This window comes from Colius striatus, chromosome 3, assembly GCF_028858725.1.
Source record: "Colius striatus isolate bColStr4 chromosome 3, bColStr4.1.hap1, whole genome shotgun sequence".
In the NCBI taxonomy this organism is placed as follows: Eukaryota; Metazoa; Chordata; class Aves; order Coliiformes; family Coliidae; genus Colius; species Colius striatus.
The window spans coordinates 17,714,736-17,737,636 of record NC_084761.1 but is presented as its reverse complement, the minus strand read 5'-3'; the positions used below and the strand labels follow the sequence as shown (position 1 = coordinate 17,737,636).

General features: G+C 50.0%; 1 protein-coding gene across 2 annotated transcripts in view; it reads right to left on the bottom strand.

Moving 5' to 3' along the window:
- PRKCB (protein kinase C beta) overlaps nucleotides 1-22,901 on the bottom strand; it is a 125,838-nt gene that overhangs the window by 25,697 nt on the left and 77,240 nt on the right. For both annotated transcript variants that reach the window (XM_061991950.1, XM_061991949.1), the window contains exons 6-12: nucleotides 20,841-20,997; nucleotides 20,321-20,455; nucleotides 18,117-18,213; nucleotides 11,998-12,144; nucleotides 5,941-6,114; nucleotides 2,047-2,138; nucleotides 1,020-1,082 (exon numbers count right to left, since the gene is read on the bottom strand). In XM_061991950.1, coding sequence (XP_061847934.1) covers nucleotides 1,020-1,082; nucleotides 2,047-2,138; nucleotides 5,941-6,114; nucleotides 11,998-12,144; nucleotides 18,117-18,213; nucleotides 20,321-20,455; nucleotides 20,841-20,997 — 865 coding nt within the window. The remainder of the gene's footprint in view (nucleotides 1-1,019; nucleotides 1,083-2,046; nucleotides 2,139-5,940; nucleotides 6,115-11,997; nucleotides 12,145-18,116; nucleotides 18,214-20,320; nucleotides 20,456-20,840; nucleotides 20,998-22,901) is intronic.

The following is a 22,901-nucleotide window of genomic DNA, read 5'->3' as shown; positions in this document are numbered from 1 at the left end:
GTGGAGAGACAACACACAGGGCCCAGGCTGGGGCTGAGAGGTCCTGGTGGAAATGCCTCACTGGGAAGAGCTGTGGGGCTGCACTGTGTGCGAGGCTTAGCTAACAGCCCAGTAAAAGGAACAGTGTAATTTACAACTTCTTGCTGTTTTTAAAGACTGTTTTTTTCCAATTGCAGTGCCAGTGCTTAGAACCCTGTCAGGCCAAAGGCAGACGGACAGGAGCCTGGATTCAGATTTGAAGGAAAGAAGAAAGGCCATTGAGAACCCACAGACCCAGAATCTTTCTGTAGTAGCTGATGGCAAAAAATATCCCTCATGTCAGGTTTGCTCCACTTTCTTTGAACAGTCTTCAGCATCTCATGACTTCTGTAGCACAGCTGGCATTTCTTTTTGCAAAGCAGTTAATGGTATCTGACACTTATTAGGATGCTCTGCTCTACCTTGGGCTTTAGGAGTACTCCCAAGCAGGGCAGAGCAGCAGCACGTCGGTCTCAGTGCATCACCAGTGGCCTCAGTGCCCAGTCTAGCACTTGGTAGTAACCTGGCTAACTTGTCAATCACATAGTGAAGGGAAAAGAAGTTTTAGTGTCTGCACCAGAAGTGACAGACTTGCACTGCAGATCTCAGGATAAGCCACTTGCATGCGTTACTCTGGTGTTAACGGTAAGAAAATCGTGCCCTGATGTGGCTCTGAAGTGGTCTGTGCTGCCGGTGAGCGTTTGTGTCACATGGAGGGAAACACATGAAATAGAGGCAAGAGAGGGACCAAAGCTGCTATGAAACAGGGACAAAGGCAAGCACCTTCTCTAAACCCAGTGACATTGTGAGGCTCTGGGGTGTGTGTACCCAAGGCACAGCTGCCAGACCCCTAAGTGGCAGCAGCAGGGAGGGCCCCGTGGCCGCACACTGTGCCGCACAGCTGGGCTGCAGGAGCCCCATGCAACCTCGTGGTTGCCACATTGCTCTGGCAGGGCTGGAGCTCCCTGGGGAAGAGAGGAAGGAGGAACTTGCTCACCTACCGATAAATGATGCCTTTGCTCTGCAGGAAGAAGAGGCCGATGGCTATTTCTGCCGCATAGAATCTGAAATGGAAGATTTAAAAGGAAGACTGGTAATTAAAAGGAGATGAATCAAAATGAAAACCTTTCAAACCCGGTTGCACTGAAGGAAAGGCGTTGGACATACACAACCAAAGGATACAGACAGCTATGACATAAAAATACCAGACAAGTATCACAGGAGAATGACACAACCCACCCTCCGTTCGGATGGGGCAGAGCTGCACTCGGGCTGCTGAGGGCTGGCAGGGGGCTGTCACTTCTCCTTACGCCAACTCTCATGAAGCGAGAGCTGTGCTCCACGGCTGTTTGTTACTGTGTGCCGGCAATGTGGCTCGAGGAGCTGCCTGTCAGCTCGGGTAGCCCCAGGAGACAACATGCACTGCCACTGCTTTCATGAAAGAACATTCGGGGTGTCAGAGGACTCTGCCAGAGTGCAAAGCACCGGGTTCAAACCCACCCGGGCTCTGCTCACTGCTGTTTTTTTAGTTAAGCATAGGATAGCTTTCACAAATATGTCTGCTCTGTTCAGATTACAAGGGGGAGCTGCCAAAAGTCCCCAGTTAACAGACAGGTTGGCAACTGCAGTAGAAAAGCCAAAGACGAAATATCCCCACCAAATCCAGGGAAAGGGCCCGGGGCAGAATCGAGGCGTGCTGGCAGCACAGTGGCTGGGAGCTCACTGGCTGCTGCTCCTGCCTCCCAGGAAGCCTCCAAACCTCCCCATCCTGGTGCTTCTATGCAGGTCAATTCTTCACCTATTAAAAAGTGCAATGTAACCCAAAGATAAGCTGAAGGCATCAGCATCATTGGCATCAGGCAAAGAATAAACTTGTGTGTTCTGATTCCTCCTGTCCTTCCTTTCCCCTCCCTTTCTGCCCAGGACTTGCATCACAAAAGCCTGTGGCTTGGACTGTACTTCCAGCCAAGTGACCAAGGTACATCAAATACCTACCCTGAAGGTGCCAAACTAGGGCTATGAACTTACACAGCATGTGGCTCTTTAAACCTCCCAACCTGCTGGATCTGGTACATTAAGTCCCCACCATTCACATATTCCATCACAAAATACAAGCGATCCTAAAGAAAAACAAAGCAAACAATTAGCAACAGAATTATTAGAGCAGGGACTCTGCAGGGGTCAGAAATAAGGACCAGCCTACATTTTTCATGGCTGTGCAGTTATCATCATTGCCCTTCCCAAGGGGTGCAGGAGGAGCTGATGTACACACAGAGTCAGTCAGACAGATACATCAATTCTTTTGCAACACTCTGGACTTAAGCCCTGCACTCATGTAGATAAATCTGATGGGGAAGGCGTGTGAGGAATTCCTAAAACTGAGTTTTTCACTTCCCATCAATAAACTTGCTCACATTCCTCAGTGAAGTCACTCTGCAGGGTGTCTGATCAGACAGCTCTATAATGGTATTTCCCCATGCACCACACAGCTTCAGTGAAGAGACAAACAAGGGACACGAGCAGTTCCCATGGGGACAGGCAATGACCAGTACAACTCAGCCAGGCACCAGGAGGGACATGGGCCATCCTCAGCTGCCTGTCTCACCCTCTCCCTGGGAGCAGCCTGTGGTAGTGCTGGGATGCCGGATGCACATACCTGCAGTGGTCAAGCCAAGGAGCCAGGAGGAGGCTGAAGCCCCTCTCCTTGCTCCTCCCAGCCTGACCTGAGGATGCACTTAATGTTCACACACAGAATCAGAGAATCTCAAGGGCTGGAAGTGACCTCAAAAGATCATCTAGTCCAGTCCCCCCGCCAGTGCAGGGGCTGGCTGGGCTTCTGCTGCACACTGCCCTGTGCTACAGTGACTGTGGTGGGCTGGCAGGAGGCTCATGTACACAGCACGGCTCATGTACACAGCACGGCTCCTGCACTCACTGCTGGATGTTAGCTCAGTCCTCTAAACACTGATAAGGAGATTTGAGAAACCTTGAGGAGAGCAATAAGCCAAGAAACAAGACCTGAACCTTCTCTCAAAGCTCAAAATTGTGGATTAATAAACCAAAAGCAGCTGGATCTTACCATGCTGTATCTCAAACAGAGCTCTAGAACAAGCTCTGGAGGACACAAGACTTGGGCAAGTAGAAGCTCTACACCAATGACGTCTTTACCTTGGGGAATCCACACCCTTGAAGTGCTACTTTCCTCTGAAGTTTCACAGCTCATTTTCTGATAATGGGAAAAGGCTGTAAAGAAACCAGTGTGACTGACAAACCCACCAACCTAAACTGCTGCTTCTTGGGGAGGGAGAAGCAGCACCTCTGGACCATCAGAGAGCATGTAGGAGTGGGACGTAGGCTGCTGTCTGATTGGGTCTTCCCCACCAGCAGACATCTCTGCTCTGACCTGTGTGCAGGTTTTTTCTGGATAAGAAAAGCAAAGCACTGCATAACATCAGGCCCAAGTCATCCGTCTTCCAATAAGCAACTTTCTATAGCCTTCAGAAACCAGCCACCGGGCCTCAATGCACAGGAGCCTAAAGACATCCCCAGGCTCAGCCCAGCCCTGGACCATGGAAGGGAAGACACAAAGGCTGGAGCACTTCTAGAGCTTCAGGTTCACAGTTTTACATAGTATTTCATATTTCCCATTCTCCACTTCCTCCTTAAATCAACCTTACCCTGCTTTTGCAGTAAGGACAAGGAGCCCAGAAGATATGCAAATGTGAACATTACCATGATAAGGGGTAATCAGCTCAGCACAGCCTGGCAACTGCTGAAATTTAATATGGTACCTAAGGGGCAATCAGGATGTGTAGAATTTGTGGCACTGATGGGATAGAGAAGACTTTGGCTTCTCAGATGGTTGGAAATTTCAGAGTCTACCCCTCTGTAAAGGGCTGCCTCTGCCAAAGCATCGTTCTGGCTGAGCAGTAATGTGCAGGGCAGGCAAAGTCACCTTCAGCGACCACTGCACCCTAGTCATCCTCTGACAGTCACTGGAAAGCCAAGGGACAGTGTGCTCGTTTGCAGCTGTTTCCTAAATATATCGATCAACTTCAAGAAGGAAGAATATTAAAAAAGACAGTCTCTTGAAACAGCCAGCTCAGCTCTAAAAGCAGGATTTGAGCTTTCCTCATTTGAGTGGAGAAGAGAATGTTGGTGCTTCAGAGAAAAAACACATCATGAATAAAGAGCCAGATGGCTGGCCAGCCTACAGGCTGGAAGAGAGGGATGGCGACGGAAGGCTGTCCTGGCTCTGGTCTATGACAGAAAAACACGGGCTCTGTCCAAGTCTGGGGCATCCAAACTCATTGAGCAACAGCAAGTTCTAGATATGTAAATACTCCCTGCAGAGGCCCTCCTGCAGCTGATAAAACATGCACATCTCCTTCCTTGGGCAGCCAAGGCACAGCAACAATGGCTCTTCCAATACCTTCCTCCTTCTAATTAACCACTCCTTAGGTCCATCTCCCACCTGACTTCTCACTGTGAACAGGAGTCAGAGCCAGGACAACAGCCGAGTTTTATCATTTCTCAGTGTCACTGCTGCTGCTGTGCCCTTTGCTGCCGTGCCCCAGAGGGAAGGGAGGAGGTCAGCAAAAGCATGGCTCACCTGAGGACACTCATCTCACCCCCCCACCTCCTTGGGAAACCAGGCTCTGATCCAGGACACTTTCAGGGCAGAGCACCCCAGGATCCCTCAGCTAGACCAACACAGGGCTTGTCTTGTCCTTCACACCCAGGCATGAGTGCTCTCAGTGCTCGTATTCACTTTAAAACATGGATTTAGGGCTTTTCTCTCTCCCCACAGTCGCTGAAGGAACAGTCCTGGCTGAGAAGTGTGCTCTGGACTGTGCTCCCAGAAATCCAAGCGCTTTGTGCCAGCGTTTGATAATACACCCAGCTATACATTTTGATTACATTACAAATACGATTACTATTAAGCTACTATAGGTCTGCCAGGAATAATCCTGCGCTGACTCACTTCAGATGCCAGAGAGATGCTGTGTGAAATAGTTTCTCCTGCCACATTTTGATTACTGTGCTGCAAAGCCAGTCCTCAGGCTTTAAATACACTGAATGTGTTTGGTAAATGAAATTTCTGGTATAGTATTAAAATGTAATCCTCCTGGACAGCATTGTCATCGTTCTAAGGGACTCTGCTGATTCTGTCTCCCTGCTCCCGCTGACACATACCTGGACATTTTTGCTCACAGGTGCTTGATGGCCGGGCAAAGATTGCTTTAAAGGTCCCTGGCTTCTTCAACACTCCCCCTCCCCGTTTCTGATTTGTACAAACTCAACCATACGTCCGTTGCAAACCAAATTTCCCGTGGTTTGTATTGGTTTTCACTCTCTACTCAGGTTTATGACCTCAAGAATGACTCCTGAGAAAAATCACATCACTCTAAGGGATACCACGGGCCAGGAAATCACATCTAACGCCATCAACAGCTCCCCAGAGAAAACATCTCAGGGGTGCAGATACTGTTACTGCCTGTTACTTTGACACACAGACATTGTGTTCATGGAGGCATTCTTGCAAGCCAACGGGACGCGGTTGCCAAGGCAGAAAGCATGTGGCTGCCTTTGCAAGCGTGCTGATGGATACCCAGAAAAGTGAATAAAAGCAAAGGTATGTTTCAGAGAAGCTAAAATGTATAACTAGCATAGGAGTTCCTACATCTCCATCCACACAGCTCCCAGGCACCCCGCAGCCACCCCAAAAGGCATTGGTCCCCAGTATCTGGTGACATCAGGTCTCTAGAAGAAGGTTTCTGCTCATAAACTCACTGTTGAAGCCAAGTGACTCAAACTTGACTTGCACAGTGTCAGATTCCTAATGCTCCGTATTCAGGTCCCAGCAGGGTCCCCAGCCCACCCTGCCCTTTGCTTGGCACAGGCTGTGGCACTGGCACTTACCATCGTCTGAAAGCAGGAATGGAGCTGGGTCAGGAACGGGGGCTTCCCAGAGAGAGCCAGGACGCGTTTTTCAACCATCGTGCACTCTACGTCATCATCCTGGATAACAACATCCTTCTTCAAGATCTTCACGGCGTAGAGCTCGTCTGTGCCCTTCCTCTCTGCCAGCATCACCTGCACGAGGCACAGGACACATGCAGGATGAAGGAAAGTGTGGATCTGCCATGCTTCTAGCTTGCCATGGCCAACAGTTAAAAGTAACTGTGTGCTTATTCTCCCGTGGCTCCCATGATAACCCTGAAAAGCGATTCAGGTGCCAAATGATGCAGAAAGCTACCAGTGGTATTTCCAGAAGCACGAACCTAAAAAGTTACACATTTACTTCCTCATCACCTAATCACCTCAAGGAACCCAGTCCAAGGGGTCTGCTGATGTCTGAGTACCCCTCATCATCCTTAATCCCTGAGTCAGGTCTCAGCTCAGCACCCTCAGAGTACCAGTAGCATCAAGGCAGGGAATTCAGATCTTGAACACAGAGTCCATCAAATGATTAAGTCAGTATATAGGCAATAGCATGACAGAACCTGCAAAATGTTCTGTGCCTCACACATGCCCTCCACAGCACATGCAGTGATCAACATCCAGTTACATGCTGGTTCGTCATCTAGCCAAAGCCCCTCTAATCTAGAAGAATCCATCCAACCTTCCACTTAAACCAATTTCATCCGTTTTCAGGACTATTTATTGCAATAAATGGGATACACTGCTTCTGCTGGTGCAAATTCCCCTCATTAATCCCACCAGCCCCAGTGAGGATCCCCAGACCGATCCAGCACGCTTCATCAGTGGAAGCTGCTCCCCAGGCTGCCGGCAAAATAAACAGACTCTGAAACCACACTTTGCTTCCCATTCTTCCCCTCACACTCTCTCATCACATTAGGTTTGAGTGCTCAGTGGAAATGAATTGCTTTCCATTTGAAAGAGTCTGAAGAAATCCTCCAGTCACATCAAGAACAGGAGTTTGGGTGTTTTGAAAATAAACTACACAAGTCAACAGCAATAGGCTGGAACTGAGATGCATTTCAGACTGTAGCAGGCTGGGAAAGGAACAGCCAGTGGGTCTCACAGATGGCTTTTGAGACTCCAAGGACAGTGGAATTAATGTTCTTGGTGGCCTCTACATAGATAATATGGGACAAGAGCCCCACACTCCCCACCACAATGTGCCTGACTGCCCCACAGAGCCCTGAGCCTCCCCAGGGAGCTGGAGCATGGGCAGAGCCTGTCTCGGGGCAGAGCAACCCACTTTGGGGTTTGGGCAGAGGATAGCGGTGTGCCAGCCCTGGGGTGGCAAGGCAGGGGACACAGCCTGATGACTGAGGTCTTTGGTGCCCAGTCAACTTGTTGAGAGTGAAAGTGTCAGTACAGAGGGAAAGCAGAGTCTCTGACAGCACGTGGCTGTGGCTGGGCCAGCGCCTGGCTGCGGTGCTGCAGAGCCTGGCTGTCCTTGACACGCTGCTTGTCAGGATTAGCCAGGAAAGGCATCGGGGCTCCTCAGTGCCAAGTGCTTTGGAGAAACCACTGACATTTACATTTTCATCAGCAGGGCCAGGATTGCAGCAGCCACACGCTGCACTCATCCGTCAGCGGGGCTAAAAAGCAGACTGACAGCATGCCAGTGACCTCAGCAACTGATTTATTTACTCACCGATGTTTAAAAAAGTTGAGAACCTGGAGCAGCTCAGCATCCTGCTGTGATACAGCCCAGCAAGACACAAGGACTGGGACCAGATCTGTGCTTCATCCTTTCCAGCTTCCTTAGGTGCCTTGCAGTAGCACCAAATGGGTGAGCTGTCCTCACAGGAGTGCCCATGGCCTGCAGACAGGGTGCCCAGACCACAGGAGAGGGTGCCAGAGCAGCAGACACAGCGGCTTCACACTGAGCCTGTGGCTCTGCCCTCCCTTGTGGCTCTGCACCAGCTGAACTCTTTCAGCTCATTGCCTTCATTTGTCTTCACCTTTGTAATGTGAGTTGGGATTCACAAGTCACGATGCACAGGTGCTAAAAAACAGGGCTGACTTTCAAGTGATAAAAGCAGATGGGCTTTGGCCATTCAAAGTTGTCAGAAAAAGAGGAGTGATTGCTCCAAGAAGAGTTTCTAAGAAGACGAAGACTGTTACCTGGGAGTAAGTGCACTACAGGCAATATCAATTACGTACTGCCCTACTTTGCTATCCATAAACCTTTCAGAAAACAAGTAACTAAATCAGGGAACCTGAGCCTGGCATCTGCTGCTGGCCCGAAGGGATGGCGGCAGCTGGAGCTCCCTTTGGAAGCAGAGAGAGTGCAGTACCAGGCAGGGCTTGGGAGGCATCCTGGGGCTTTTCAAGATGTTTTGCTTGGAGACTCCCAGGGGAGGTAGCAGGAGAGCTTTCCCTGGGGCAGACAAACACAAAGGCTGCTGGAGAAGGGGGGTGGGCTGTGGTAAATAACACCACAGGGGAGCTGAACGCTGCAGGGGTGATCAGAGCCAGTCCCACATGGGAGATCTCTCCCTGAGCAGCAGGTGCCACTGAGCCATCAGTCTGTGATTCCCACTCAGTTGGGGATGTAGCTACCAGCCCCCCAGCACAGCAGGTCCCTGCAGCGTGGCATGGGTCACTGGTGTACCAAACACAAAGAGCCACTCTGGGATGTGCATGGACTGTGAATGTTTCATGTGGCAGCTTCCCAATGGCATGGCAAGCCCAAGCCAGAGCTGAGCCAACCAGTCTTGCCTTACGGAAATGTAAAAGGCAAAAGGACTTTGCAGTTGCCGAAAAGTCCCAGTGAAGAGGCCAAGCGTGAGCGTGCGGGTCTGCATGGGCGCAGTGGGATGCTGAGAACCCCACGTCGCTCTATTTCTCTTACATCTGGGCTGGCATAGTGAGCAGATCCAGAAATGCACGTGGAGACTAACTAAGGCTGTTCAGGATGCTGTAATCACCGTGAATTTGCATATGTAGAAGAGATTGCAGGCTCTGGCCTGTGACCAATCGAGAAAATACCTCCTGCACCTTGAGTGAGAGGCATGAAGTCTACACAGGCATTAGCAGGGCTTAGCCTGTTCTCCGAGCAGGAGCTAGGGCTGCTCTGAGGCTGTCTCCCTGTGCCCCTGCCTGCAGCAGCTCAGTGGGAGCAGTGCCAGTGACAGCCTGGGCAGAGGGGCTGGCTCTGAGCCCCTGTTCTCCGTGTGCCAGCGCCTGGCTCCAGCACGTTGGCATCGCCATTCCCGTGGTGACCTCAGCATGAGTACAGCTAAGGCCTCAGGAGAAGGACAGCCAGCAGTGAGTGAGCTTCAGCAATGGCTGGTGATGACAAAGAAAAAGCTTGGGAACCGTTGCCATACAGAAAGAGACGACCAAGAAGATGCACCCAGCGTGGCTGGTAACGGCCTACGCAGAGCATGAGCCACATGAGGCCAAGGAGGGTGCATGCACCCAAACCCCACCACGTGCCCAGGGCCAAGTCAGAGCCTGAGCATGCCAGCTGACAGTCCTTCTGCCATATTTCATAGCAAGAGAAGAGACGAAAGCATTTTAGACCTTGAAGATTATCACAGGACATGAAAATTGTCTCCCATTGCATTGTAATCCATAACTGCAGAGGCAAAAGAATCAGCCCTGCTCAGAAAAACACCATAAAACCCCCAGAAAAGATTGACAGTTTGATAGCATGACAGATTGATTAGCTGCAAAAATATGAGCAAGTCACAGAATTTAACTTTCCTTTATTTATATTACAGCGAAGCAAACCCAGGCTGTGCTGTGCCAAGTGCTGCCTCTTCAGTCAGGAAGATCTCCCTCACCCTGGCAGCCCAATGTGGAACTGGCACCACTCAGCTCCTGATGCTCTGGCGGGCATCAGCAGGGCTAGCCTGAGAAGGTCCTGGAGTATCAAGGAGCTCTGAGGGTTGCCTGGCATCCTGGGGCTGAACACACCAACCCAGCACACGCATGCCTAAGCCCCTGCTCCTGAGCTGCTTTCCAAACAAGAGCAATTTTCCATCCTGTAAAGCGTAGTGCCTGGCTCTGTGGAGACCTCCCTCTGCCTGCTCACTCTCTGGAAAGTAGATTGTGTTCTTTTTTGTACTTGGGTTTTTTTTTTTTTGGTGCAGAAAAAGCTGATATTTAATTTGATGTATTCCTGTAATATAGAGTATTTGTTTGGGAATGCTCCAGCATAATAACTGGAGATAACCTGATGCTCAATGTGGAGAAAGAGAAGTTTATTACACTCTGCCAAGGCCAACTTGTAGCTCCTCCTGACCCCAGACAGCCGTAGTGGTGGAGAGAGAGAAATAAGCTTCAGTCAATCTGAGCTACTGATGCCAAAGGGTTAATAAGCTTATGCCTGAGACAAAGACTCGCTAAAACAGTGTGATTATATCCAAAGAGCTCTCACAGCCTGCTTGAACTGCAGCAGTAGAGGCTGGAAGGAGAGAGGCTGGCAGTGTCAGCCCTGGAGAAGGACACCAGTGCCATGGACACAACCAGATGCTCAGCACACCAAGGGCAGGAACCTGCTGGGAGCTGAGGCTGCAGAGCTGGGCTCCTCTCCGCACCAACCACCACTCTGCACATCTCTGCCTGGCTGCTTCCAAAACATCTGGCACCTCTGCACCACTGCAAACCAAGCAGGTAGCAAAGTGTCCTCTGTGGCTGGGCACTCTCCTCTGTGCCAGCTCGGCGTCCCCGTGCCGGGAGGCAGGAGGGAGCTGTGGAGGAGCGAGCACACGTGAGGGTGAAGCTGCATCTGACAGTAGAAACCAACGTGCTGTTTTAATAAGCGCTAATTAGCATATTTATAACATTCTGTTCCAGGGAACAGTTTCTGTCACACATTCCCTTACATAAGCCATGATGCCAACTGAAGAGTTTGCTAATGTTTCTCAAATTAAAAGGAAGAAGAGGGGGGAAAAAAATAAAATAATCACAACTACAGAGCTTCCAGATGCCAGGCACAGACCTTAAAAGGGATTAGGTGTTGGGAGGGAGAGAAAAGGGGGCAAAAGCGACACAGAAACGGATATGTATACATTACTGAGAGCAGCACAAGCACAAGGCACAGGGCTTTCCTGCTCCCCAGGCTGCCAACCTGCAGCAAAGATGTGAAAGGCAGAGTAACGGCAGCCTCCTTACCCAGCCCCATTGCTGGCAGGGCAACCGTGGGCTGATGCTCTGAGTGCTGAGAACCAGCAGGGACTCCCCATTCTCTTCCCATAACAGATGTTTCAGTGGATCCCTAAACCCCTCCAGAGAGAGAACAAACCTCCTTGAGCTCAAACACCAGCAGCAAAAGGCCAGGGGAGAGAATGCATCCCAGCTGTGAAATGTGGGTTCACCTCATCGTGCTCAGCAGGTGAGCATCGCTCCTCTGGCATTCACCCCTTGCCTTTGCTGCCTGCCCCAGAGGCATGCCCAAAGGCAGAGCAGTACTCCCTGCAATTAAGGCAACTCAGAGCATCATCAGGCCATCCATCCCACCAGCAAAGGCCGTGCTGGTGCACAGAGAAGGAAGCCCACCTTCCTGGCCGTGCGGCTCCAGCAGCCACTCCAGCACTGAAATTTCTAATGGAAATCATGACAAACTTGGCAAGACCCCAAGAATAATGAAGGCTCCGAGTCACATAATTACTAGAAGAATGAAATCCTGTTACCACTTATAACCGGTCTGGAAAGTTAATCAAAATGTTCACATATATTTGTAATTATTAGAGGGAAAAAAATGGCCAAATAAAAGAGGTCTTATAGACATAGCACGTGCTTTGCTTCCCAAAAGAGACCACTCGATTTTTGTGATGGTCTGACCTGAGATCTCAGGTCTTCATCACCATGACACAGCAGTCACACAGCCTGTAAGGGAGCCAATAAACTGGGCTCCCATTGCCCTGACACCAGTGCTCTCGGGTAGGGCAAGGATAGGACAGGCTGGTGTAGCCCCATGGCCACAGCTCAGAAATGCTGGAAATACACATGTCAAAGACAGAAAGTGAGAAGGCATATGTTGTACCACACCTTCCCAAAGCTTCCTTTTCCCAGCACCATCAGGAAATTGAAATCTGAAAGTTTCATCCGATCTCTGCTCCCATTGTTGTCCAATTTAGAGATGGCGTTTGTTGTCTTCTCATCTGCAGCCTTGGAGCCTGTTCCAATCTTGGCTCTCTGAGAAAAGAGAAAAAAAATTACTGAAAACAGCATGGAGAAAGGTCATTATAAAACCAGTAAGCGCTCCTGAATTCCCACATTCCTCAGCAGGTCAAAGCCTACCCTGAGCTACAGGAACCTTCTCCGTGACAGGGACAGCACCAAGAAGGGCGCTGGGGAAGTTACCAACCCCCACACATGGCACTGCTCAGCTGGTTCCCAGTTAATCTCTGCCAGAGCAACTGGGAACCGCATCAGCCCATCACCCTGTTACTCCTCTCCTTGCAGCCTGCACGTGCCCAGGGAGCTGCCCTGTAACATGCTTTAGGTCACTCAAAACACAGAACAGAGCCCTTAAGAAAGCTTTATTTTTCCCCTCTCAAAGCTAGCTTCTGCCTCTCACCCCACCAGAAAAGGTGAATATAAATATACCAAGGTAAGATACAGGACTTTTTATCCAGCCCCACCTCCCTTACTATCTGATATTGAAGCGAATTGCACTCCCGTGCCGGTTCAGGCTGAACGTAGGAAGCTACAAATCCATTTTGAACACACCAGAATAGCAAGCACTCCTCCTGCATCCCCCCGCAACCGCGCAAGCTGCTGCAATCACAATGGCTTATTAAGGAGCTTCACAAAACCCCCACGTTTTTCTTTTAAACACCAAATCTCATCAGTGGCTCGGCACCTCCTCATTGGTCCAGGGGCTATCTAATTTGCTGAACCACAGTTTGCAAAAGCTATCTCACAATTTATTCGGGTTTAATTTTTAGAAATATGCGCCAGTGCAAGGCTGGCGCTGAGCTCAGTCTAGCATGAAATTCCATTAACCCGATTCCAGCAGTTCAATTTGGCTGCTGCTCGCAGCTCCTCCAGATAGGAGCCTCACAAGTAATCTCCAAGCCTTTGCTGCTGCTAATTGGTTCTTGCAAGGTTCTCCGTGCTGTAAAAGTCTCTATTCAAGGTCACCTGCAGCACCTACAAATATCTGAGAAACTCCTCCACTGAGAACTATCGGAACAGTCTCCAGGATTTGCAAATGTAATTGTAGGGAGGGGGACAAAAGCACCCTGGAGCTGCCGGTACCTGCTCCTGCCACGAGCAGAGCCGCTTCACAGAGAGTGTACACACTGGAAAGGAAATAAAGTCACCTCTCCCCGAGTGGAAGGGATTTTCCTCACAGTAATCTCTAAGCTTTTGCAATGTCCTCAAAAGGAGGGGATGCCCAGACAGAGCATTTTACTTCAAATCAGCCCAGGTGACAAAAGGCAGTCCTTGCTCGTTCAGTGCTCGCCTCATCATGAGGAGCTCCACTGGACATGTTGTGGTACACCAAAGGTGGAATGACTTCACCCTGCAGTTCAGCACGGCAATCTCCAAAAGCTCATACAAGTGAAAGATAAAATCTCCTCTGGTCAGAAGAGTGCACAGCCTCAGGCACTCAAAACTCGACCCTTTGACATTCATGACACCGAAGCCTTTACCTCTGGCACTGACTGAAAGCTGCCCATTGAACCTTTGCCCATTGGCCAAAGAGGGACCCAAACATCCATTGAAGCTGGTCAAAGAAGGATCCAACCACCGGCAACTCAACAAGAGCAGCCTCTGTGTCTCCACGAGGCCAGCCCTGTGTTGGGTACATCTGCCTTCGGCAGTCCTCACTCCATTGTGTTTCAAAGCTGTCTCCAAAAGAAACGTGTACTTACCAGCAGGCAAAATATTCTGTGAAAGCTTCCTAAATACTCAGTCACAGCTGAGAAACAACCCTGTCAGATGAGATTTGACACTAAATGAACCTCTGAAAACAAGCTGTAATAAAATTCAAGGGCAATACTGATACCAAAAGCAGATCTCGCCCAGCTTCAGATGGGCGCACATTCTCCTGCAGGTCTGCAGCCCAGCACCTCTGGGGACACCACGGGACTCGCCAAAACACTGACCAAAGCCAAGGGAGGCTTTCTGTCCTGACCAGAGTGGGGATGAGCAACATGAAGAAAGGGGAAGGAGGAGGATTTTCCCTTGCTTCATCGCAGCATACCAGCCTGCTTCAGGCACGGCGTTCCCAGCAGGGTCAGCAGATGCCTGAGAGAGCACCTGGCACCCAAGTGTGAGCAATTTCAAGTCCCTCCTGTTGCCCACTGCTGCATTTGAGGAGAGGCTGCTTCAATCACAGTCAGTCTTGCACTTGACCAGGATTTGCAGCACTACAGTATGTTCACAGGAGGCAACGTGAGGATACAAACAATGCGACTTCTCCGATAAAACAGGCTCAGCACGTAGTTTGGCCAAGAGGAGGAAAGGCATTTCCAGAAAAGAGCCCAAAATAAGAGTCAGAGAGAAGTGAATATCGTCACTCCCAAGTGAACTGTCTTGCTTTTCTATCGAGTGTCCCTAAAGTCTACCTCTGAGTAAAAAAGTCCTTCGACCTGTTTTTAATACACTCTTGAAGCTCTCATAGATCTCTGGAGAGCTGTGAGTAAACCTTCAGTTTACAACTGAAGTGTGCCACATATTGCTCACAAAGGCTTTTTTAAAAAAGCACTTGACCTTCGTTACCCCGCTCCATTTGTCACAGCTAATTTAGAACATCTGAATTCATGCAATAGCAGCTGATGTTCACATCTATCAAGCTGTCTCAGCAAGTGGCTGATAAAGACCAAGCAGGACTGGTGAGGGATGCTGCACAAAGCTTCACGCTGCGCTGCTGTCCCGGGACGCTGCCCTGCCGGCACAGGATGTGCCTGCTGCAGACAGAGCCTGCAGGAAGTGCAGCAGCAGGACTTCAGTCAAGATTGGCACTGCAGGCTGCCAAGCAGGGCATCACTGTGCTGTCTGGGCTGACCCGTCTGTGCTGTCCTTCCAGCTGGGCGCTTTTGCAATTTAAAGTCCCCTCAAAACATAAACCCATCACCTGCATCTCAACTTTGTTGCACTGTCTGGCACTGCCCAGGAGCAGGTAGGATGAAGCAGCGCTATTGTAGATCCATCAGAGGATTCTCTTTGGTCACCTAAAAGGCTGTGGCTGCTGCCACAGGGCCAGGCTCCAGCACACTCCTCATCCCCTGGGCACTAGCAAAGGCCGTTGCTCAGCTGGCCAGAGATGGTCTTCCTTGTGACATTGACCCACTGGCAAAGGGGGATGCAATGGGGGAAGGCACAGCAAGGAGAGGGTGTGGATGTACTCTGGCAGAATGGAATGACACCTCTGGACAATGTATTTTCGTATCTGCAGACAACTAATCTGACTTCCAACACACATTCAGTTTTAGCACCACTGGAACACCAGGAAATGCAACAGAAGCAGGTAGTCAGTTCTTTACAGAGCTGACAGCCATTGGTTGCATGCCAAATGCTGTATTAGAACTGTCTTACTTTCTTGGAAGTATTCAAGGAAGTTATATACAAATGAGATAAACGTGAGATTAAAAAAGAAAGAAGAAAAAGGAACTAACTTTCCAGTCCTGTGCTACAATTACGGAATTCACGTTGACAATCACACAGGCAACTATTCTATTTTACCTCTGGCTCATTTCATGTGAAGTCTCCTGACATACCACACTCATTCTTAGGGCTCTGGACTTAAGACTTCAACTATGTTGAAAAATGGCAAAGACTTATCAATTCCGTAATGTCTGGATCAGTCTTTCTGCAAGATCTTTCATAGATTACTGAGCAGTAAAGAGACATTTCTCATTGAAGCCTCTTTGGGGAGGTGGACTCAAGTATCAGCCTGGCAGGGAAATGTGACTGGCTTCAGCTCACCTCCGTGCAGATCCTTGGTGCCACCAGTGCACAGCCCTGGTGCTCTCAGATGCTGACAGCAGCTTTGCTGGACCAGCTCCTCAGGGAAACCTAGGAGTGATAAGGCTCTGCAGAGCCTTCCTGGTTCCTTGAAACCCCACATCCACCTTCAGTCAAAAAAGCCTGTTGCTTTTTATGTCTTTTGCTTTTCACAGGCACCACCAGTGCTTTCCCTGAGTGATCACTCTGTGCTTCCATCTGCATGGGCCAGAGCTGGCAGCAACACCAAGCCCTGGTCTCCCACCCTCTCTGCATGCCTCGGGCTTGCACTCAGACAGCATTGATTCACATTCCAAAACCCAGGAACATGCCATTACTCCTGGTATGCCAGATTAAAAGGGACAAGTCCACATGGTGACTTAGGCTGTGGGCAAGGACGCCTGCTCAGCTGCACAAGCCCAAGGCTCCCTTCCAGCACTCTGCCTGCTGCCGCTGGCTTCCCCCTCCAAGTTACAGGCTCACTTCAGACAAGGCTCTGTCTCTGTCAGGTGATCTCTGCTGTCACTAGCTCCTATCAATCAGTCTGTAGTTCAGTGAGCTCAGACTCCGCTTTCAGTTCAGCAGGTTACCCCACTATCCCTGCTGAGAGAGCAGTGCTACACACTACAGGAAGAGGGGATTACCTACACTATTGAAAACTAAATCACTGGCTCGTACATATTGCCTTAGTGTTCCAGGCTTACACCTCCAGCAGCGTTTCTGTTGGTAACGCAGCAGTGCAAAGGCTGTCAGGGATCGCTGATACTCTGTGCCACTTCACCAACCCATCACCCTCTTGAAAACCCAGCCTGAGCTTGGTGCACTGGGCTCAGTATAGAGGCTGCCACAATGTTTAATGACTAAGAAAGGGTTTCTTTCTCAGATTAGCTCCAAATCCAATTATATTAATATCTTAATTTATCTTAGTTATATTAATTCATAGTCAGCAGTGTGAAAGAAAAAAAACAACAGATGAACAAATCCTATTATATGGCATTTCAGAAGGAGGGCAGAACTGCTGTGGCAACAATGCCTGCACGTGCTGACATCAGGAGAAAGGTTACGTCAGGTCACTCTGGGACATCCAGGATCTCCATCTCTCTCTAATTGGGATACAGTGCTGGAAATGCATTAACTGAAGTATCTCCTCATCTAGCTAGAACTCCTTTTAGTAAACACTAATTGTGGGTTGTGTGACCCTAACAGAAAGGCAGGCATCACCTGGAACAATGCTATGCTGTATTCTTTGCAGTAGGAAGAAGTAACTTCCTAGAAACGATGGGATTTCAGACTCCTTCCTACTTGCAGGTAGCAGAGACATAGGATCAAGTATGTTCTCAGGGAGCACAAGGCACCAAGCAAGCCTTACACTAAAATCTGCATTGTGCAATATCCTCAGTTGTATTTTCAACCTAAGTGCCTAAGACTCATTTTCATCTCTCTGATCTCACCTTCTTCCACCAGAAAATGACTGTTCCCTTTCCCAGACAACCTGCGGCTGGCTGCTGCCACAGTGTCAGACACACACGTGTGCAGGGAGGCCACTGTATTTCCAAATTCATGTGCTACAGTTAAAAATCATCCTGTTAATCCCATCAGAAAACTGGATGCAAAAAAGGCACTCACTTCCAGCTCCTGGTGTATCTGAATCCTTTACCGCCATTCCTTGGACCACTGCGCAGTTGCTCCTGAGCCCCGTGTGCCTGGAGGAGCCGTGCAGCTGCGGAGATCCAAGGAGCGACCAGCACCCTGCTCAAAGCATCTGCCGCCTCTCTTTGGCCTCCCCTGTCCTGGAAGCCCCAGCCTGGCATCGTGACATGACCCAGCCTTGAACTAGTGAGGCTTGTGGATGCATCACAAACTTCCCCTTCCCACGTGGTCCTTGTTAATTATGCAACATACCCAAAGCTTCGCTGGGAAGCTTCAAACATTCAGAACGGCCTCTTTTTTTTTTGCTAAACGTAATTCAGTGACTTACCTTCTGGAAACACTGCTTGAAGCTCATGCCCTGGAGCCAGGCATGCCACAGAGAACCCTGGGAAGGACCAGTCAAGGGCACGGGTTCCCAGGAGTGGGTGCAAAGCAGGGAGAGGGAGGAGTGATGGGCTGTGCCCTGCTCCACGCTCCCTATGCTGCCAGGAAAAGTCCCTTGCCAAGCACATGGCTGGCAGCAAGGAAAACCCCTAAGTTCCCAAGAAAAATGAATTCACCTCAAATTTCTGCCTGAGTTCCTCGTTTCCTTCTTCTCCCTCAGGAGGCACCGGAACATTGAAATACTCCCCCTCTTCCTGGCTCAGCAGCTTAAACCTAGAGGGACAGGGAGAACGTTGGGTCAGGATGGCAGGCGGGACTGCGGCTGGGCAGGTCACACAGCTCTGCCTCAGCTGTACCAGCATCCAGCTGACCCTTCCCCAAGGTTAGAGAGCCCTCCCAAACCTCAAATCCCCAATAACCCACTCAGAAAGCTCCCAGCTACACACCTCAGCAGAGGGCTGCTCCTGGGGTCCCTCGCTGTACCAGGGACTCCAGTCACCACAACCCACAAAGCACATCCACTACTCACCACAGTAGACACCACAAAGCACTGATGCCTCTTCCAACACACAAGCCTGACAAAAACCCCACAGGCCTGATACATCTTTCTCATGATGGTCATAGACACACATGTGGGCAAGCTCCTGCCCCATCAGCTGCCTCAGGCACTGAGGCAGGCTGGGCTCCACGGAGAGAGCACGCAGAGCCTGCTGGTACCATGCTGAAGCCAACAACTCTGGGTATAAGCCAAGACATTCACCAAAGAAAAGAAAAAAAGTTGAAGTGGCTATTATCAGACATTGTGGAAATGCCATTTAGATCTGGGGCATTTCACAGGGCCATGGGCAGAGTTGTGGCTCCATTGGCAAAGCCTCCAGCAGCCGGAGCAGGTTATCAGCTGGGTGTGATCTACAGAGGCTGCACTGAACCAGCACAGTGTGTTTGCATGATGTGGGCACAGACTCTTCCTTTGAGCTTGTTTTCTCCATTAACTGCAGTTGTTTAGATATGAAATATACATCAGAGCTCCTTCTGGAGTTTATTCTAGCCAAATGCTGTGACAAGGAAAATTAGATCTCCACTTACATGATTTTTAAAAGGCTGGGAAAATGATCTGGCTTTGGGCTGCGTCAGAAGCCGGCAGCGCACCAACCCCAGCCGACACACACATCCTTACAGGGGACTGGAAATTTAGGAGGAGAGGGACAGATTTGTTTTCCAGAAGAGAAGCTCTGTCTCAGTCAGGGTCTGGGTTGTGGCAAGCAAGGTTCTTGCAATGGGGCTGGCAGCATGTGCCCTTGCTGCCAGGAATGGGCTGGATGAGGTGGAGGGCGGCAGGGAGCACCCCCAGCTCTGCCCCCTGAGCCCTGGCTGTGCCAGGGGAGGCAGTGGGTGTCCCACATGGTACCAGCCCTCCCTCCCTCCCACCTCCCTATGCAAGAGATGCACGACCCGTTGCTGTGCAGGCAGGCTAGCCTGCCTCCTAATTCTTCCTCCTCTCCATTCTCTGCTTAAGTGAGACACGTACAGCTTCCACAGTGGAAAAGACAGAATCCGGGGTGTTTGCTCAGCTCACAGAATGCAAATTAACAGCATGCAGGGTTTGGTTTCCAAAAGACACATAATATCTATTTTCAATTATTGCACTTGACATGGAAAGGTAGCACAGCTCTCAGGCATCAGTGGCTGGGGAAAAAAAAAGGGAAATAAGGTAGCATGTGTCCTGCTGGGGGAGATAAAATGGAAATGAAGAGACTCATTCAGTGCGGGTGTTACAGACCCACCGTGCTCATCTTTCGTATGGTAACAAGTGATGGTAATTACACACTTTGGTAGGTTTCTCCTTTCATTGCCTGCTGCAAAACCAGGCTGCCCCCACCACAAATCCCGATTGAAAGCGTGTTCCCTGGCCCTTGCTCTCCAGCACACCACACTGTCTTCCCAGTACAGGGACTACAGGAATCCAACCAGAACGCGCTGGGAAACGCCCACCAGGCAAACGCTGGGAGAGCCCACAGGGAGCACAAGCCCTCACAGTGGTCTGCGTGTGCCCATGGCAGGGAAAAGCTCTGCTGAGCCTCTCAAGCTCCACTGCCAGGGGCAGGAGGACACAGAGTAGGTAACACGAAGCCAGCCAGTGCAGGGCACTCGGATGCTGCCCTGGGTGTCCTGTGGGATCTGCCACAGCCACCACAGCACCAGCCACTCCCACCAGTCTGCGAGATGGAGCGGCACCTTACATGGGAGCCAGAAGGATTGGTGAACCTTGAACAGAAGAATGCCAGTGAAGTGCAACGGGCTGCCACATCATCCATTGCTTACAAAGAACTCAGTCCTGCTTTTTTGCCCCCACTATTTTTAAAACCACTGCAACTCTTACCATCCATCGACTCCCGACTTCTGCAGCTCAGAAATCCCAAAGGACAAGGAGCCCATGAAATCATTCCTGCTGGTCAGATCCCAGTCCCAAATCTCCACAGACAGTCTCCTGTCTTTGTCTGCCTCTTTCAGTTGGCTGGAGGAGAGGAAAGAAAAAAGGACAGTTTTCTTTGGGAAGCCATTACTACGCCATCACAGCCCTCCACACTCTGTAAGAACATGGATGCAGAATGAAGGAACAGGCTTTCATGACTTCTTGAGCTCTCTAATATTTAATTTCCCAACTACATCTGTTTCAAATGGAGAATGCAGAGCTCCTGCGCTGAAATGCTCAGCTTTGATCAGGGGTCAGGGCAGAGGTTTGAGCGCTTCTGAGTCACACTTACAGGACCAACGGGAATTATTTCTCAGTTGAATCAGATTAATGTCTCTGAATAATTAAATCAGAGCAAACACAATCACATTGATTCTCAGGGATGGGAAAAATCAGTGTACAGGTTTAAACATTTTTTTATACTTACAATTTAAATGTCTCGTTCCACTCTGGATTCAGGGAGCACTTGATAGTTTTGGTCTTCTGTTTGCTTTCGTTTTTGGGGTCAGGGATTAGTTTAAGCTTCACGTAGGGATCAGACAAGCCATTAGGATCCATAGGAACTAGGTTTTTTGCATCTCTTACTGGGGAGGAGAAAAAGGATTAAAGTCAGCATTCAAACTATGAAAATACTCAACAACTGACAACTTCCCTGTGTGCCAAGACTAAGTGTGAAAAGAGTGATTAAAACCAGAATTAAAACTGAAGATGTGCAGACACAGACATTACATGAGAAACGACAACAAGTATCAGCGCAAAGCAAGTACAGCTCTAGCAGACAAGGGAGGCTGAAGGACACACTTGAGAATATTTTCACTTCCCAACAGGATGATTTGTTGTTTGCTCTCAGTTTTAAGCCGCTTTATTTCCTCTTTCACCTTCGTCAGCAAAATTACACTGATTTGCATCTTTCTTTTGGGTGAGATAGGAGCCTGGGGATGGTGCTTTCCACAGAGAGTGGAAATAGCAATGAGACAGCGGTGAAGAAGGGAGAGCAGGCACCAGCAAGCACCAGCACAGTGGCTGGACTCAGCACTGAGCTCTCCTCTCAGGGCCTCTGGGCTCAGCTGCTGTGTGCCTCATAGGCCCAGGGAGATGCCCACAGGGGTGGGCAGCAGCACCCTGGCTCCAGGAGCCAAAGTGTCTCCTCAAGCAGCACAACAAGGAGCAGAAGAGAGGAGAGCAAACCTGCAGGCGACCTCAACTGCCTGTAATTGGATTGCAGCTTTGACAAGTTAAACACAATCAGGCTGATCTAAGCCTCTTCCCCCGATTAAGTCAAAAAGGGTCTGTCTTCTGGGAGAAGGATCTTATCTTCCCTCCAGCCTGAGCAAAGATATCAGAGATGGAAAGTTCGATGTCACACGATGAAGTACAGCTGTAAGCAGGGGAAAACCCGCTTGCAGTGAAGGCCAGAGCAGAAACTCCCCTCCCCTGTGCTGCAGCCAGCAGCTACGAGCCCCGTGCTGCTCCTTGGCAGCTGGCATGCTCCCCAAAACACGCCCCTGACATGGCACACTGACACCTCCCCAGGTCTAGCACATGCCTCAGAGATGAGGCTCGGATGGTTGTGCCGTGTTGGGAACAAAGACCTCAGTGCTGCCTGAAACCCCCATGGATCACACCAGCAACTCTGCTGCAAGGTTCACCAGGGGCACAGTGTTACCCCATATACCCCATAACCCCAAGAAGGAGAGGACTCCAGCTGCACATGAGGTGCTGCAGGACATTAAAAGACACTTTTAGAGACTCAGAATGTGTAAAAATAGTCGCTTAGTCTCAAAATCACCAGTAATGCATTTCTGATGTAACTTTGAGAGCAAGATAGTTTCAAAAAGCAAATTAACGCTCCAAAATCTTCTATTTACTGCTGTTCTCCTGAAGCATTGCCCAATTTCCGGCTCTACAGAATAAAACCTGTAGCCAAAACTCAAATCTGCATTTATAAACTAACTCATTTATCAAATGTGACACCTGTGACAGCAGCTTGCGAGAGGCAAGCCCGCTGGGAAGCGCCTGCGCCACAGTTACAGGTGCCTGGGCAGCAGGAGATATTCTTCAGGGTCCTGAGAGGAGGCGGCTGCAGAGGCCAGAGCCACCTCCTGATCCTCTGGCAGAGAGTAAGGAATGACTTCATTACCCACAGCCCCAAGAGCAGTGACACACATGACCTTGCCGTGGATGCTGTCATGCCCAGGACAGATTGGGTCTCTTTGTAAACGCTGATGCCAAGCAGCTGCTGCAGCCACATCGCTGACCCCAGACAGGTCTCAGCTTCCCAGCAAAGAGCTTTCTGTGCTCGTGTGCAAGAAGCAGCTTCGCTGTCCAGATGAGGGCAAGGACATGTAGCAAGCCTCCAGTCTGCTCCCACAGATTGTTTAGGCAGCAGTGACTTTGTTTTTCCAGTGGCCACACTGCTGCTGGGAGCCAGGGAACCCATACATGGTACCATTCCACATCTGCCACCATCTCCTGGGAGGATGCTTAG